At 39.2% G+C, this 18,427-nt stretch overlaps 1 protein-coding gene across 4 annotated transcripts in view; it reads right to left on the bottom strand.

The window, feature by feature from the left end:
- The window catches only part of znf609b (zinc finger protein 609b), a 76,161-nt gene that overhangs the window by 44,521 nt on the left and 13,213 nt on the right, over positions 1-18,427 (bottom strand). For 3 of the 4 annotated variants that reach the window (XM_006793855.3, XM_035909117.2, XM_035909118.2), the window contains exon 2: positions 6,109-6,995. In XM_006793855.3, the coding sequence (XP_006793918.1) occupies positions 6,109-6,867 (759 nt within the window). In that variant the 5' untranslated portion in view covers positions 6,868-6,995. The remainder of the gene's footprint in view (positions 1-6,108; positions 6,996-18,427) is intronic. The other variant, XM_035909119.2, reaches the window with a different exon arrangement.

Below are 18,427 nucleotides of genomic sequence, written 5' to 3'. Positions count from 1 at the left end.
CACCGATTAATTTTGCAATTAGTCGACTAATCAGATCATCATCCATTGGACGTAAAACTTACAGCTTATTGCACCAGCAGCATCTGCTCTTATATAACTATCATTAACTTACAGCTTTAAGTGTTTAAGGTAAACTAAAAATAAAGACAAGATGATAGTTTATTAAATTTTAATGAAATTTGCAGATTGTTTTGGTGAAGTTTAATAAACTCCTTGCTATTTAAAATATAACAGGACACCGGAGAATATTCTCGAGCATCTCACACTTCTGATAATCAGTTGTCTTCTTGACGTTTATTCAGCTGTGTAAAAACTCTAACTTTAATCTCAGCCAAACCAATTTACTCAGGAACAAATAAAATACTAAAAAAAGCCAAACAATAACATTTTGAAGTTATCTAAGTGACTTATATATGTTTAACCTGAGTAGCGAAAGACGACAGTGGGTTTGAAAACGATTTGCCGGAGTCCGGTGTTCTCACGGGCTCTAGTGAGCCTTGCCCCCGGCTAGCTATCGAGCTAGTGGGTAACAGACGTCTCCGAAAACGTCGGAGCGCTTTTGAAAATATGTGGTGTCTTGATAAACTGAGCAGATATTTGAGGTTTACACAGCTACATTCTAGCCTGAAAATATGTTAAACGTTTATTTTGTGACCCAGAAAGAATAATAAGAGTATATTAAAACTAACTAGCTGCGGCCATTGTTGGAAACTGAGCTGGGCTGCGCTATGAATTCTGGGACACAGCTTCTTCTTCTTCGGGGTTTAACGGCAGCTGGAATCCTTGTACATGCAGTGGTGCCATCTTCTGTTTCAGTCCGTTATTACACTCTTAAATCCTACTACTTATTCCTGCATCTTTTGTGATCTTACAAAGCTTCAAACGACGCGTCGACTATTAAATCAGTCGTCGACGATTTTGATAGTCGACGTAATCGTGACTAGTCGACTAATTGTGGAAGCCCTACCCTAAAATAAACAGTATTTCCAGTAATAAGTGCACAAATAAAGCAGACCATCTCCTATTATATGCTACATGCTAGCAAAGACTGTGGACAATGCTCTGACCCAATTCTCCCAACATTCTCTGCAGTTCATGTGTGAAAACAGCTTAAGTTGAGACAGATTAGTCAGCTGAGCAGTGCGAGGTAATAATTAGTTCACAAGATCTGTCACGTAACCACACTGTAAATCGAAGTATTTAAAGCTCCTGCAGCATTCAGTCCTGCACGTGAAAATGTTTCTGAAAAAAAGGGGGAAAATAAAGAACAGCACAATGCTTAGTTGCACTTTTTCACAGAACAGAAAAGGGAATTATTCTGTTAACAAAGGATTAATTCTCCTCATACATACACAATTGGCTTTAGCAGAACATTAACGGGTAAGTTAACAGGCTCTTTTTGCAATGAGCCTGTTGGTGTAATTCGTACCCCTTCTCAAAATAAATCACAGTCCTCCTTCTGTTCCACAGCCTTTAAAATCCCTGGCACTACTCAAAAGGAATGAGTCGTAACACAAGAGCAACAGTCCATCAGGCACAGGCAAAGAGAAAGAACTCTGCCTTTTTTCTCATGATATCCCTGAACTCACCGAGCTGGACATCAACAGGAATGCAGAGCTGTATTCAGGGCTCTTTCATTCAAGTGCAGTCTTTTCCTTTTCTGCCCACTTTTCAAAGTAGCATTGCCTATGTAATTTTCCATGAGAGCTGCTCCATTTATCAAGGTCGGTGGCACATCGAGGAAGCTGACGAATGCCTCACTCCTCTAGGTTTGTATAATGAGAGGTGGGAGAGTGAGACACACTCAGAGGTAGTTAGCGCTTGTACAAAGGAAGTAGACAAAGAGAAAGCTTTGGGGACCTTTAACTTAGGACATAGGCAATGAAGCCAAGCTATTACACCTCTGCCATGGAGAACAAGATTACTAGTGAGACAGATACTGATTAATGCTTGGATAAGCCATACAAGATCTTTTAAACTAGATCTTTCAGACAAGCTGTAACAAGGCTGACAAATATCCAAATTTGCTTCCTAAGAATCTGCTCTATTGTTAAACTCTACATAATATCCACATTCAAGCATAACATTTATATACAAAAAGCATTCAGACTTTAATACAAATTCCATATTACCCTGCAAAGCTTCTGGATGTGATTGGGTAAAAAGGGAAGCCATTAAATAACAGTGTGCAGAAGGCGGATAAGCAAGTACTTGTGATGACTAAGGGGAGTTGTGAGTCAGTTCAGTGGTCGTTTTTTACATATTTTCCCCCCCATCAGATTTAGTATCAATTTCACAGGCAGTAAAACAAATGTCGTCAGTGGACGCTGAAAGCTGGTGAAATTGGCTTGTGTACGATGAAAAAACAAAAACAGCGTCCAAAATGCACTCAAGTCTGTAAATATTTGGACAGTTGACACTATTTCCAATTTTGCCTCTGTGCACAACCACAGTGGATTTGAAATGAAGCAATCAAGATGTGATTTATGGAATTATGGACAAACCAATGTGATTATAAATCTAAGGACTGTTTTTAATACTTCTCAGTGACTGCCAAAAAACGTTTTGCCAGACATTTACAGAATCCAGCTTCACTCGCTGCTTGTTTCTGCAACTTCCTGCCTTTGGTTTAGTCTTCAGTTAGTGAAAACCATGCTTATCTGGGCCGAGGTCTGGGGACTGGAGCAGCCATTTAACATCATTCAGTTTCTCTTCCAAAGAAGCTCTCAGGTTGCGTTGGCTGTTATGTTTCAGGTCATTATCCATCTGTACAGTTAAGTGCCGTCCTATTAGTTTCCATTAGCTGCTATATTTGCCCATGCTATAATACGTTATTCACCATATTTGACAGAGGATGTACGCTTCGGATCCTGGGCTATTACAAGTCATTTTGTGGCAAAAATCGGGTCTAACCAGGTCTTTCAGTTCCTGGGTGTTACAAATGGTTTCTATGCTGTGGTAAACCTTTTTTACTTGCATTCGCGTGCAGGATTTTGTGTAGATGACCTGTACCATGCGCTTCAATTACGTGGGAAAACAAATGGAGCAGGATGCGCTATGAGAAGAAGAAAAATCAGCACACGCGTTGCAACGCTCTGGGCAATGTTTGCTGGGGTATTTGGCATTCTGGCATCTGCGTGGATACTTTTTCACAGGTACCACCAACACAAAAGTTACTGCACACAAACCACACATCTCTGAGGTACTGGCACTTATACGCTTTTCATTTTCTTGTTTCCTGACTGCCTATAAGATTCATACAAGCAGAATTTCAGGCACAGCTAAACACGTTAAAAATCTTGATCAACAGTTATGTTTACTGAAAGCCAGTAAGGAGAAAAGATTTCAAAACCAACTCTATGTCTACATAAGGATTGATTATGAGCCATGAAATGAGAAAACCATAATTGTCTACACTAACAGAATAAAAACTAATGCACAATATAATGTTCAAGCTTGATCTCCTAGTGCTAATCAATACTTGTGGTATTTACACCACATACAATGGAAAGGAATGCACTAGCATTTATCTAGCACTTTTCTAATCTTACCACTCAAAGTGCTTTAGACTAAAATTTAATTATACATTTATACACAGCTTTCTTCTTTATATTTTAAGCACTTTGTTTATCTCGCATACATGGTAATGAATGCCTTTGGATTTTAGGTAGACTGCCCAAAGGAAATCCATGTAGTTACAGGAAGACCTCTGTTATTAGACCTCTCTCTGCATTGAATCATACCTGTTATTAATCTCTGTCTCTCTTCCACAGCATGTCTTTTGTCCTGTATTCCTTCTCTCACCCCAACTGGTCGCGGCAGATGGCCCTGCCCCTCTCTGAGCCTGGTTCTGCCAGAGGTTTCTTCCCGGGAGTTTTTCCTTCCCACTGTCGCCAAAGTGCTTACTCATAGGGGGTCACATGATTGCTGGGGTTTTCACTATATGTATTACTGTAGGGTCTACCATACAATATAAAGCACCTTGAGGCGACTGTTGTTGTGATTTGGCACTGTATGAATAAAACTGAATTGAATAGAACACGCAAGCTCTGCAGGAATCAGGAACTTCCTTGCTGTGCAGAACACTGATAATCATTGCACCATCATGCCGCCCATGGCAACATTTCTACTGCCAAACAGACCTATCGCAACTGCTGGGGTCTGCATCACTGCGACATGTACATTTAACGCAAAGCTGTAAATCAGGCATTAGGAACAGATGGTGTCCCTAATGAGGTGGCCACTGAGTGCAAATTTTAGCTATTTAACAAAAGGAAATCAATAAAATAAATACATTTAAAAAAATATTTAAAAAGAGAAAAAGAGAATAAAATATTCCCTGAAGTGGTCCTTACTTACATGTAACAAACAGCAGGTTGTAGCCTACTTCAAATGCGTTTGTACTCGTAATCACTAATGGTTATTTTACAGTTATTATATTAGCTGTGCTATTCACACATCAATCCAAAACAACTTTGTATTAAGAGAGCTAGCAGGTTAAAGGCTGGCTAATTTCCAGTCAGGCGGCGTCACACATTTGTGTCTCTATCGGTTAAGTCCTAGAAAAGCTCGGGGCTGAAGAGCAGGGCTGAAAGCAGCTTTTGTTTGGTTTTATTCTTTGAGGGAAATGCACTTTTGATGTGTGTGTGTGTGGTTTTTAAAAACACATCCATTAAACATTGGACACCAAATGAAACTGCTCTTCAAGCCAAAACCAATGAATGCAGCAACGCAATCCCATCCCTTTCTTTCCTCCACCATCACACTCTCAAGGATACATTTCATCAAGATCGATATTTAAAAGCAGTTGTGACCCCTCTCCTTTATTCAGCGCAGTGAACCAATTCACGAAACCTTTTCATTCGAAATACATCGCAATTACAGAATTCACATTGAAATTTCCTTTCGTGGCACTCGACAGCTCTACAGCTTGTGCTCATGTCTGGGTGTCCTGGATTTAAGGAATCAAACAGGCTTCCTCACAGCCCATCCCCCATGCCACTTTCAGAGCAGCAGGAAAAACGATGAAGGCGTGCTTTGCACCAGCTCCCTCCCCCACACACTGCTCCACCAGGCATTGCTGGGGCTTGTGGGATTAAGAATGGAACACGATGACAGACAAAAACAGTCCTCAGCACCTCCCTGCTCTGCTGTCTTTTATACTGCAAGAGCATGAAAAGGCTGCTATGAGGCATACAATAGAGACAGTGATAGATCAACTCTATGAGTGAACAAGATAAGTGTGGGTGAATAGCTACACGGATCTTTATATTGTTCCTGTATGACAATGTCAGCGTTGAAATTGTGCGAATAATAAAAAAAAAAAAGAAGATGAAGAAAATTTGACATTTACTTCACTTCACAGGGATTATGTTATGGTTTTGCGTGACAGTGTGCATTACATTTTAGTCAGCCACTGGTACTTTACTGGCTCATGTGAAGCACATAATACCTTTGATTTCAACTGAGGCTTGTTGGCATTCATTTTTAACATGGAATAATCATTTAAAATAAGCAGGCAATTATCAATCCTGCTGTCAAGAACAGGAGGAAAAAACACTGCTGTGAGGGCCATTTCCTGTAGCTGGACTCAGCGTCTTATACATCAAGGGTTCCCTTTCTCATCGCATGGTAATAAAAGAGAAATCAGCAGTTGATCTTTTCTTCTGCATCACATGTCAGACTGCTTTGGGGAATGTACATTTCCAAGCCTGCAGAAAGCAACAGGCCCTTACGAGCACAATTTCCAGAAGTCTACGGTATTAAGCACTGCTGTTTTTATTTCTCTGTGATAAATAAAGCCAGTGCCGTTTCAAAGATACTTTTCACCTTATAAACAAGGCGAGCATTCTTCTTGCCAACACAGATTTCGATAGAAATAGAAAATACTGTCAAATTTAGCAGGCTTTAGTTAGGATAAAAAAAACATGTATGCCAATATGTTTGTTTTTTCTAGGAGACTAATGAATAAAAACTTATTCAATGTCAAAGGTACATCTCGCTAAAACGAGAATTAAAAGATTCTTTTCACAAGGACAAATATAACCCAATCCAGTGATGCCAAACAGATATGTGCAAAGTTAAAACCAAAAATAAAGGAAAACGTACCTTTTCATTTTTTACCTTCTTTAACGTCTTGCATTCTCCATTACCATTCTCCACCTCCTCTGGTTCAGTTTTTGTAGTCAGTGCTGGTACTATCCCAACAGGTTCAAGTGCAATATTCCCCATTTGATTGGCATCTGCCAAGTCTGCTGATTGCGTGTTCTCAAAGGATGCGTTACGACTATTTCCCAAAGCAACCTGGGCTTGAGAGACAACGTCCTTCTCTGTGACACCTATTGCAACGACAGGGGCGCCATCTGTTTTGTCCTTCTTGCTTTTCCCACTAGCCCCGTCTTTCTCTTTTTTACCGCCGAGAACACCTCTGGAGGCTTTTCCCACTTTTTCCATGTTCTTCCCAGAGGTGGAATTGTTGCCAGCAGCTGCTGCACTTGCTGCTGTGCCTGTTGGCTCCCCTTGAGTCCGCCCTGTAGTTTCTTTTTTACCCCCATCTCCAGCTGAAGCTTTGTTATTATTGTCTTTAGAGTTCTTACTGCGCTTGTATTTGGATTTGCTTTCCTTGCCTTGAGAGCCAGACACTGGACTAACAAACCTGATGTTGTCAGGCAATGCCGCAACTGCACTTGGTGGTGCCGCCATACCGTCCTTGGTGCCAGACATCTCAAGTTTGTCCTTCTCTAAGTCAGCGTCAAGGTCAATAATCAGATTTCCAACACCGATATCCCACTCATCCCCGCTGTCGTAAGTGTCCACCGCATTAGAGTCCACACCTTTCCCGCCTGCAGTGCCACCACTTAGGGACATTTTAGTGCCAACGGCCCAGGATTGCCTCAGTGAGGTCCGACACCCTCTTAGACGGTTGGGACACAGGGGCAAGGGTTAGAGAATCCTCACGGTCTACTTGTTCCTGTCCCATTTAACCACATTTTACCCTAGAAAAAAACAGAAGCAAGAAAACATACATTAATCTCATATTTCAGACACAAAAATAAAGGCACTATAACTCTGTGCTATAGTATTATATACATGAACACAGCATTTCAGCGGATACAAAAAAATAATAATAATCGTTTGATCATGAGCCAGTAATTCTCTGATGATCACCGTACAAACCACTATGGTAATACCCAGTGGTGTGACAGCGCTGCTCGAAACCCTCTCTTCATAATCACTTCCCACAGTCGTCATGGCAACCATGGGAAATGTAGCCTAAATCCTGCTTTGACAGCCAAGGTGGCCCCACTGTTCTGAATGACTGGCTCTCTTTTCACAAGCCACTGCTGATAGTGCCACTGCTGATAAATAAGAAGTAGCTGGCCTCACACTCCCCCGCATGGTTTATGGAGCCGTGCCTTTTCAACTCAATAGTACAATGGTAATCTTGAACTAACAGAGGAGCTTAAAAGCATGAATGAACCAGTGTACGTCTCAGGAGAACACCAGTTTGTTGTATTTGCTTACACAATGTAGCCTAAAGGTCATCACGTTTTTTATATCTTTGGGCAAATAAATATGACATTCTTGAACAGATCTTAGCTGTATCCATTTGTGGACATACTGCAGATCAAAATGGTCAGAAAAGAATGTTTTAAAAAAATGTTCTCAAAACAGAACTCAAATCTGGGTTTGAAAAAGGTGAGATAGTTATATAAATCTTTTTGTATAAAGATACAAGTTTTTTGTTCTTGTTTTTTTCCTCTGGAGTTTCAGAAAAAAAAGATGTGAGCTCAATGTGAAAATCAAGCTGTTAGCGTGCTTGTTGTGAGTGGGCGACTGTGAAAAGAGGTTATTATTTACTATAAGAAACACTGAAAGTCTGCTAGGAGCTTTATTGTAAAGTACCATGATGTCTCCGTGTAATTAACCAAAGCACAGCACAGCTTCACACAGTTTTACAGTTAGGTAGTTGTATTTTGACACTAAAGTAATAACTTGCCATTAGCTTAGTATTAGCAACAGGTATATAGGGGTAATGTATGACTAAATTTATATTTTATCCTCAGAGGAAGTCAAATATTATAATCATTATAATACAATGCTGAATTTCATGCTTATGTCCCAAACATCTATTCCTGCTTAAAGTGCTCCTTTAAAAATGATGCTTTTTGCTACAACTATTTACGGTCAGGTGGGTCTACAAAATGATTAGCTTTCATTTTCTGCTACATTTCATAGTAAAATTATGCTTCAGCTACGTCTAATTATCTGCCAGTCAAATTAGCTTGGACCTAACCTTCTCAGAAATGTAAATGTGTCGCTGAGATGCAAACTGCAACAACTGCAATTGTTTTGGTCGGCAGCAATATGCCGTGTAGCAAACAGATGTAAATGTTGCATGGGATGTTCTGTGAAAATTAATGTATATTGTAAATGCAAGTAGTAGTAGTAGTAGTAGTGGAGTAAAAATGTAAAAAGAAAATTTGATTAAAATCCAGAATAAAATTTGCTATACGGATTCAGCAAACCTTTTTCACAATCAATCAATGCGTAAATGAACAACTGGCATTAAACAGTGCTTCTATAAAGGTGAGTCAAGAACTGATGAAAATCAAGGACATCATTCACAGTGTGTTACTAGAGATATCAAACTCTGCCAGTTAAAAAAAGAAATGGATAAGCATTTTACTTTTACTTTATTCATAAAACCTATAAATTTATAATGCAGACTTTTTTTAAAAAACCACAAACCAATATAATTAAAATTCACATCTGAATGTTGGACTTCTACTCATGTGTAATTTGGCTCATTTGAATCCTGTGGCATCCACCAAGAACTGTGACAGCACCCAAAGAGATTATATGGAGATATTAGCATATTTTCTGCCTCATTACTGCTGGTAGTACAATTAAATGAAATAAATGTTGCTATAATGGAAGAGCTCAAAGAATTATTCTTTATACCAAATTATCCAGTTATGACACATACCCACACAAGACTATATTTATAAGTTCAGTTACACCCTCCTCAGGGGGAAAGAAATCTAAAGGATGCAGCACAGATGCTGGTGCACACTTACACCTACCAGCTCATTTTAACATGTACCCTGACTTAGCTCCTTCAAGAAAAACAGTGGAAACATCACAGCTGGATCACACAATACACACATCTCGTTCTGTTAAATGATCACCCCCAGCAGTGACGGAGGTAAAACTGTTGAGCAATCATTTGATCGCTGCTTACTCCTCACAGATGGCTCCCAAAAGGAACGACCATCAGTGACAGGTTTTGGAGGGGCGGAGTGATGCAGCTGTCCCTATATGACTGGGTAAACAGTTGTGAGGTCTAATTTGTCCAACACCTCGACAAAAGAGAGGTTGTAACTCTAGTGGCAGTTGACCCACTGTACTGCCCCTTTTGCTGGAGCTGCAGCGCAAGCCCCTTTTGAAAAAGCTGCACTGAGGAAATGTCCCAAAGAGTGCCCCATTGAGTGAAAGGCATGCAGGCTGTGTAACTCCCACAGTGCTTGCACCCCCAGCCTCCTCCCACACCCACCCCCTTTTTTTTTTTTTTCACAGATCCAGTTTCATTCAGCTATCTATTAGAGGCCATGTAGGGGTGATTTACCCTTGAGAGTGTAGAAAAAGGACAGCAGGTTGTGATTTCTGGATTATTTCATGTGGAACACAGCTAATTCAGATTTGACATAATGTGGTTTTTCTACATGTGACTGCTAGAGTATGTGTCTGTAAACAAGGCTCTGAAAATGACTACTGAGGCACCGGCCAGCCTCATTTTCCCTTTTTTTGCTTACCAAGTGTGGCAGACAGAAGCAATACAATGGAAAGGTGAAAAATAACACACAGACACAATGGGAAATATGACAAGTGACTCTATTATTACTACCTGTAACTGACAGAGAAAATATGACTGCACTATTAAGGGCTCAAATGAGGGTAATTCTCCAGCAATGGACGTCACACATTTTAAATCAAAAGTCAGAGCAGGTAATTATTGTTTGATAGCACAGACAGCCAGATAAGGACTCAGCTAAGGCATAAATGAGACGTGCCCTTAAATTAAGCATGATTATCTTTGCTAGGAACCTTCTTACTGTATCCTACTATCGCAAACCCAGAGATCCCTGAGACACATGGCAACAAAAACCCATTCATTTAGATTATTGCATCCCATGATAAACACATATTTAATAGCACTACCAGTGGGGCCCAGGGCATTGTTTGTTGCGGCTCCTGGTATAATAACAATAAAAAAAGCTTATATAATGCTATAATGGTTTCTTTTTTTTTTTATTGAGGTGCATACTTAGTCATAATGATTATTACCTCATCCTGAACTCAGTGCACCACATCTTATTAAGGACTGAAAGATGTTTCTCCAGAGTTGCTCTAAATTGTCGTGCAGGGCTGGAGGAGAGATTTGGTTTACCATATCTCACAGAAAAGAACACCTGCAAAATCTCAAATGCATTCCCCGCATAGCTGTGACTCTCTATATCAAGCACTGAATGTTTGAACAGTGAGGGATATCCAGTGGCACTTGAGCTAGGAAAATGCACCACGCGCATTCACTTCATATTTCATTCGTGTAGCTGACAAAAAAAACTAAACAAAAAAATAAAACTCAGCTCCACTATCCACTATCCACATCCTAAAATCAATCATATTGCCGCTTTAATTCTCAGTTTCAAATTGTATAACAGGTGAACAAAATGCAGTGAGCATAATGACCCAAAACTAGGGAGCATCAAAATGTGTATGCATATTACTTTTACAGTATTGTGGAAACTAAAAGCTGAATTAAGAGAAGGAATCTGAGTGATCTGGGTGTGTAACAGTGTGTTAATCTATATTACATTAGAACTCTCTCTCTCTTTTTTTTCCATTGGTTGAACACAACGTTTTGTTTTTCCCCTTTTACATTTAGCGTTGTTTGACTTTCACATGCTTTGGCTGCTCCATATGTTTCTGGATTGCAGTCTTCCCAATTGTGCTATAGTTAATTTGATGGTTGTGTAACTTCTTGCCTGCTTCTTCTATTGTGCAGCAGTAGTTCAATAACAAAATGTTTCCTTTAACGGAAAAAGTCTCCAGCAACTAGCTCCATTTAAAATGACTGCTGAACCCACTTTTAGCTGCTCAAATGTAATTAAACAAATGGAAAGAATCACAATTGAGGACTGCCCTTACTCTGAAACCAACACATTATTCTGAGGTTTCTTTTAACTGCCTTTATTTTGTGTGTTTTAGTTCAGGTGTCTTTTTGTATTTAATTTATCTCCAACAGGTGAGATGCATGTTCCACTAGATTGTGATCAAGTGACTGACTTCCTATTGAAGAATATTCCACTTCACTACCTTCAAAAGCGCCCGGATTGCTTACATGGTGTTTTGGGTCAGTTTCCATCTGTACTGTGAAGTAGCGTCCCATCTACTTTGCTACGTTTGGCTGAATCTAAACAGACAGTATTTTCTTTGTACACTCTGGATTATCCCACTGCTTTTGTCATCTGTCACACCATCAATAAACACCAGTGACCCAGTACCGCTGGAAGCCATGTCCAGTCTAAATGGTCTTTCGACTCTTGGTTTGTACTTTAAGGTAAACCCTCTGCAGTTCTTTTTGTGAAGTCTTCCCTTTATGCCATGCTTAGATAATGATATGCCAACCTCCTGGAGAGTTGTCTTCACCTGACTGCATGCTATGAAAGCAATTTTGTTTCCTTTGCAAAGGCTCCTGTGATCATGCACCACTGTTCCCTTCATCTAATGACCAGGTCTCTATATACTGCCAAGCCCAAGCTCTCTCTCTCTCTCTGAAAAAAAAACAAACTTTTAACTGGTCACCTTTAATGTTGCGCCTGCAGTTTGGGTTTTGCAGTTCCTTTGATTGCACAATGCTGACTCACAGAAAAATCCACAGCTGGAATAAACTACAGACTCTCTCACTGCTCAGCTGATCAAGATATAATGGAGGAATAACCGCTACCTGTGCACAAAAAAGGTTCTGAGTCAGCTAACCAATAACATTTGTCTCTTGAAAAAAAGAATGGGAGCCCTCGGGTTGAGCCCTTGAGGTCTTACGGCAAGGCTGGGATGGTCCATTTGGTTAAGTAAATCCGTTGGGCATCTTTCTTCGCCTTTAGACAATAATTCTGATGGCAAAAGAGCCAAACGGGACAGGCCAAAAAAAAAAAGAAAAAAAGAAAAAAGAAAAAAAGAATGGGCCACACATTGTAACTGCAGTTACATTTTAACAAGAACTGTGTCAAAAACTGTGTATATAACAGCTGACCATTCTCTGAAATATGCAGAAATAATTTGTCCATGACAGGAAAAAAAAGAAAAGAAAAAGAATACTGGTAAATAAGATAAACAGTAACAAGGCTCCCTTAGAATCTGTTCCTAATATTCTGCCTAGCAACACCACTGTGCTGTTTAACTTATGGCTAAAATTGATTGTACTGTAACACAGAAGCAGAGTATAGCAAATAAACACTCATTTGCATGCTTACTTCTTCTAAATCATTATTAAACCAAACAACGGCACATAAATCCGGTGCAAAAATAATGGTAATGGTAATTGGCTGCCCCCTATATCGCAGAATGCATAGGTCCACTTATTAGTGATGTCGATGCTCCTGGCTAGCTTCACATCTGAGGGAAAATCTTTGATTTGCAATAACATAATTTAGTATTGCAATGACAGTTTGCCTTGTGATAAATAAACAAATACTAAATATTCAATGCTGAATATAAAGTCCACTTCAGCATTGGCATTCTCTAATCTTTCCATATTCAAGGCTTAGCTACTGGCCAGGTATATAAAGCTATAAATATAATAAATTCTTAATATGCAGGTAGGTTTAGAAAAATCTGCCAGATCTTCATTGTATTTTGTTCACATGGCATTTTGGTGCACTGTGATTGAGTAAGACTCTTATTATTTTTGTTACTCAAGGATCTTCAGACAGCACTAACAGTAACAAATGTAACTGTTATTAACCAGTGTTAAACCAGATTTTTCACTTGACTATGTTGTCTCCACCATTTGCTGTAACGAATGTGGTAACAAACAGTACAGAACATCAAGCACAGTTTTGTTTGTCCATTTGATCTGGGAATTGATTAAAAAACTGTTGCTTCCTTGTCATAATAGCAGGGAAACCCAACCGTTTAACCGGATGTATTCAGCCCTGATTTGTGTGATATGTCACATATTCACATGCCTTGTTTAGATGTCTGCGGCATGTTAAAAAAAAACTAATCTTATGGCTTTAACTGCTAGTAGAAGCCCAACATGACAAAAGAAGACCAACTTGAATGCTTACTTTGTGTTGTAAAATGTCATTATGGATACTTTGGGAAGAGGGGTGGAGGTGGGGGGTTAAAACCCAACGTCTACAGATGTTCTCAGATCTTCTTAATTTCACTCAGGGCGCGCATTCACAAACTAACCTCTGTGTAATTGGATTGTGTGCTTGAGCTGATTACCAAAAAATAAACACTAGCAGCCAATCAAAGTGATGGGAATCAGGAGTCTGTGGGTCAGCCAGCATCTTGAGCAGTAAAGAGGCCAACAACAGTAACTCACAATGCTAAACAAATGGAGGCTCACTAGACAGCTGCCTTCCATATGAGTGAAGATAAATTTTACAATCTCCCATTTCTAAAAGATTGATTTTTTTAAAAATTAATACATTATACTCAACACTCTATAACCTCTTAATATAAAGTCTTCCAGTCTTTTCTGCAGTAGTCTTCCACGATTTCTGGACTGGCAGAACAATGACTCAGACCAAACCAGATGTAGAAGAGGTTTAGGTGAGAGAACAGAAGTAACACTCTTTTACATGTTGCATCAATGTCACATCAGTACATAAACACTAAGGTGGACAAATAAGGCAACGTAGTCATCATTTGATCACAGCTGAAATGCCAACGTAAATGTTAAACCTGACTACAAATATTTACCTCTGCTGCCTCACAGACTGTTTTGGAATATTAAATAAATAAAATCTATTATGTGATCAACTACACTGACATTTAAACTATTTGCTCACAGAAAAGGTTAGATGCATTAGGAAACTGACTTCTTGACATTACACCTTCTCAGCACCGTATCCGAGCAGGTGTATTAAAGCGTGCACAAAAACCAAGACAAGCCTTTGCAGATTCCAGGAGACAACATTTTATTTTTGCTGTGACTTATTGTAGATGTCAGGGCAAAACAGGGAGGAAAATAATCATTTAAAACTATTGAACCTTTTATTTATGACCACTTCTGCAAGACGATTGCACAGGTCACCTGAGGCAACCCTTCCCAGTCTGACTTGGACTGACTGCAATCAGTCCCAGAGAGATTTTGAAGGTTTCCTAATAATTACTGTCTGATTGATGAATGCAGACATGCAAATATGTTGCCACCAGTCAGATTAAGTCTTTGTTAATAAGCACTTGAGGAAACTAGAATATTTGGCATATCACAAACTATACCGACAAAAGCAACACATTCATAATTAACTTAAGTGATCCATTATTACTGGGACAAAACTGACCAGGCTTAGTGTTCACTCTCATTGTAAGTTCCATGTGTGGCAGGCTTATTTTTCTGTCACCACACAAACAGCAGATTCTGGCAGCGAGTTAATACATCCTGCATGATTAATAAAATTGGCATAGTGTTCGCCCTGCTTTGAAGACCAACTCTGCACTGGTGCGTTGTCAAACCGTTCCAACGTGTGCCTCGCTAAAGCTCTTGCATTTTTGTTCCAGAAGGAAATGTGAATGGACTTCTGAGTGTTTAGCTCACAGCTGATAACCAAACCAACAGAACATCATGCCAGTTCTGCATTGTTGTACCTTTACAAATTAGTCTAACTTCAGTGCCAATCACTCATATCAGTAACGGTACAAACTTTTCAAGCAACTGTTACAAGAAGAACCCAAATTCCTTAATTATAAAACCTAGTAGTATCTATTTAAGGCAGATGACTGCAGTAATAGGGGAAATGTCATGGATGGAAAAAGATGACATCTTGAAGTGACATGTCTAATAGTGGGGAAATGGTAACTGCCAACGGATTCAGCTGGGGGCTATACAAAAATCTACTCGCCTAGTGAAGCCACTGTAATTATGTTGTATGCTTAAACAAAGCATTTTGAGATGATCGCTCTGCACAACAAAAGCTGCCAGATTAAAGAAATGAAAAATAGCACAACAGACGGGGCTAACAACTACTTTAATTTTTATAAGGTGCTGCATTTTTACAGCTTATGCCCCTCCCCCTCCTTTGATAGTGATATTAATAGATTAAAAGAAAGAATAAAGCCTTGATCTGGAGGTTTAAGTACTTGACAGATTAAGGCAACTCTGCGTGAATTGTAATCAAATTGAGATAAATATCAGGCTTGAACTATTCGAAATAAACATATGCCTCAGATGATTCAAAGCTACAGAACATCAAGTGCGTTTACGGTCATTTGATAACGGAAATGCTTGCCCCAGTAAATCAAATTCTTCTGCCTGTCACAAAGTATTAGTGAAATGCTCTTAGAAATAACCTCAGCACAGTGTTAACACTATTCACCGTTATTCATGGAAAAGAAAACATCGATAAAAATGCACTAAAAGAGCATCTGAATTTTTTCAAGTAGTCAAAGAGTGGTGGGTACTTTAAAAGGAAATTAGACTCACCTAAGAGCAGAAATAAATACTCACACTGTGGCTTGTCTGTGGTTAGAGCTGATGCAGAGAGCGAAAAGAACACGCACACGCTGGCAAGAGAGTAAGAAACCCCCAATCCTAAAACACTGACAAAGAGCCATATTGATTTTTCCTCTGCTCAAAGAGGACTCGAGCAGAAACAAGAGCAACTCCATTAACATGCCGAGCCATTCCACTATGCCATGATTTCTGAATTACCAACGCTAGTCTCTAAGATTCTCAAAACACTTCTAATTATCTCTGCTCTCTCCGTTCTATAATTGAGGCACTCTGTCTCAATGGAAGCTGATGTAGCGGCAGTCGCGGCATCTACTGTGGCACTCTTCTTTGCATCCATGGTCAGCTGCACAATAGGCACACTGACTACGTAATCTCCCAGTGGAGAGACTTTAGGGTTGATATTGCTAAGGAATTTTTAGTAATATATTACTGCATCCATCTATATGTTTGCGCATGGGGCAGCTAATGAGCCACAGGAACACTTCAAGATGACAAGTATTCATCTAGCCTGCCATCTCTGCACACCAACATGAAAGTGGAACGTCGTCACAAATACAACACCAGGGGCTTTATCACCTATTTAGCAGTGAAAGATAGAAAGAACATCCACACTAAACCAATACTCTGCATTTCATTAAAAATAACTACTTAGCATTAACCCTCATATAGAACAGGGTTGAGTGATATGTTCCACTAACCTGCACTTTGTGGTAGAACAATATAATCTAGACAGTTAATAAAATAAAGCATCCCAATTCAACTTTCAATTCTTTTTATAACACACATGTAAAATCTTCTAACGCCTGAAAACTACCAGCTGCGAACTCTGAATCACCAACAGCTGATATATCTGTTGAATCCCCAACACTAACAAGTCAATGAGAACAGCTGCACAAAGACATCTAGGCTATTTTCTCCTTTTATTTAAAATGTGTACAACACTCATGGTGGAATTGTTTCCAATATCTTAAAATGTCAGTGGAAAAAATAAAAAATAAAACCAATCACAGCTTTGTTTATCAGTCTTCAAAGAGCTACACAGACTGCACAGACAAGGACAAAGCGGTAAAATTAGAATGTTAATACTGCAGGACAAACTGCCTTGTTTAAGAGTAACATCTCCTCTGTGGTAATGATGATTGACTTCGACAACATTACATTCCTCCAGAAGGTAGAGACTTAAAACACTCGATGGAGCCCTTTAAGCCAAAACAGAAAAAATGGTGCCATTTGCATTACAATGCAACAGTATATTTAGCATCTGAGCTGTTTAAACACTGAAACAGAAGGGACCATAGCAATAACTTCTGTGGTAATATCAGTTAGAGCTGATGAAGAGGTTCCCCTTGACGCAAAACGGTCTTCTTTCTATAGGGGTTCAAGATAATTCAACAAAGAGTATGAAATTTCATTCCACAGCTCTGGTAGTCTTATCAAGCCTAAACTAATTTGGTTACAGACAGACTGTTGGCAAGTGACAACCACTCAGCAAGACTGTGAGATAAAAAGGATCAAGTAGTACATTACAAAGAGCTGCTTAGCAACATTATCGAGTACATCAAACACAAACTAGACAAAATCAAGTGCAATCTAGACATATATCTTTTTTGACTGCTATTACTTGAATAATTTCTAAGTGAAACTGGTTTACTAATGCTTATTGCAATGGTAGAGCACAAACTCATTAACCGTGAAACTAAATTATTCAGACGAATGAGAATAACAAGTGTAGATAAGAGAGCTCTTGAAGTGCTTTGTGTTGACTTTAGGTCGACATGTACAACCCCACCAAAGCAAGATATGCGATGTTGGTAAAATGAAAACCTCAGGGTATGTTCACGTTACGTGTTTGCTGTGCTGAATTTAATGTCTGGTCTTAACTATCTGTCTTACTTTGCTGTCAACATAGTGTTCCTACATGACAATCAAAGTGGAAAAAGATGACATTTTGTCATACTAGGTGCCAAAAGATCCACGTCCATCAACAGAGGTTCAAAAATAGACATATTCAAAACCCCAAAAAAAGTAAACAAACATTAAGTGGAAGCAACTTCCTGATTGGCAGTGTTTTAATCCAAATACCATAAATACTAAATACTTAAACAGGAGCTCAGTAGAGAAATGCATGCATTATGTTGAAAACACACAAGGCCAAATGATAGAAAGTGCATCCAAGAGCACCAGCATTTCAGTATTTTAATAAGATTTATCAAGAGGACTAGTCCATACAATTTAATAACATCTACTGGTAAGCACACAGACATGAAGCCTTTTCCTCAATATCATTTTCACTTGTGCTCAGTTGCTTTCGACATGATGGGGTATGATTTCTGTTTAATGGGCATTTTCTTTTCAGCACCTCGTTGGCTTTTTAGAGATGGTCTTAAACTTGAGTCAGTGAGCTGTTGAAAATAAACAACCCAGGGTTTAGCAGTAGGAAATCAGCCTTTTATCGTCTTCTTTTTTTATTTTGCTTAGGAAGTCTGCCCACTGAGTGAAATGACCCTGAAATATCTAAGTGAAATCTCTAAGAGCTGGCTGAAAACTCAAAATGCAAAGGAGAGGTCATTCAATGCTTTCTTTATCATCTCCTTTAGCACTAGATATACATTGGATACACCCAGCAATCCTTTAGGACAACAAAGCATCTAATTCTATATTTAATTTCTTGTAGCAGCA

The sequence above is a fragment of the Neolamprologus brichardi genome, chromosome 1 (assembly GCF_056152115.1).
Source record: "Neolamprologus brichardi isolate AB-2024 chromosome 1, ASM5615211v1, whole genome shotgun sequence".
NCBI lineage: Eukaryota > Metazoa > Chordata > Actinopteri > Cichliformes > Cichlidae > Neolamprologus > Neolamprologus brichardi.
Note: the sequence above shows the minus strand (reverse complement) of the source record. Positions and strands in the feature narration are given on the sequence as shown.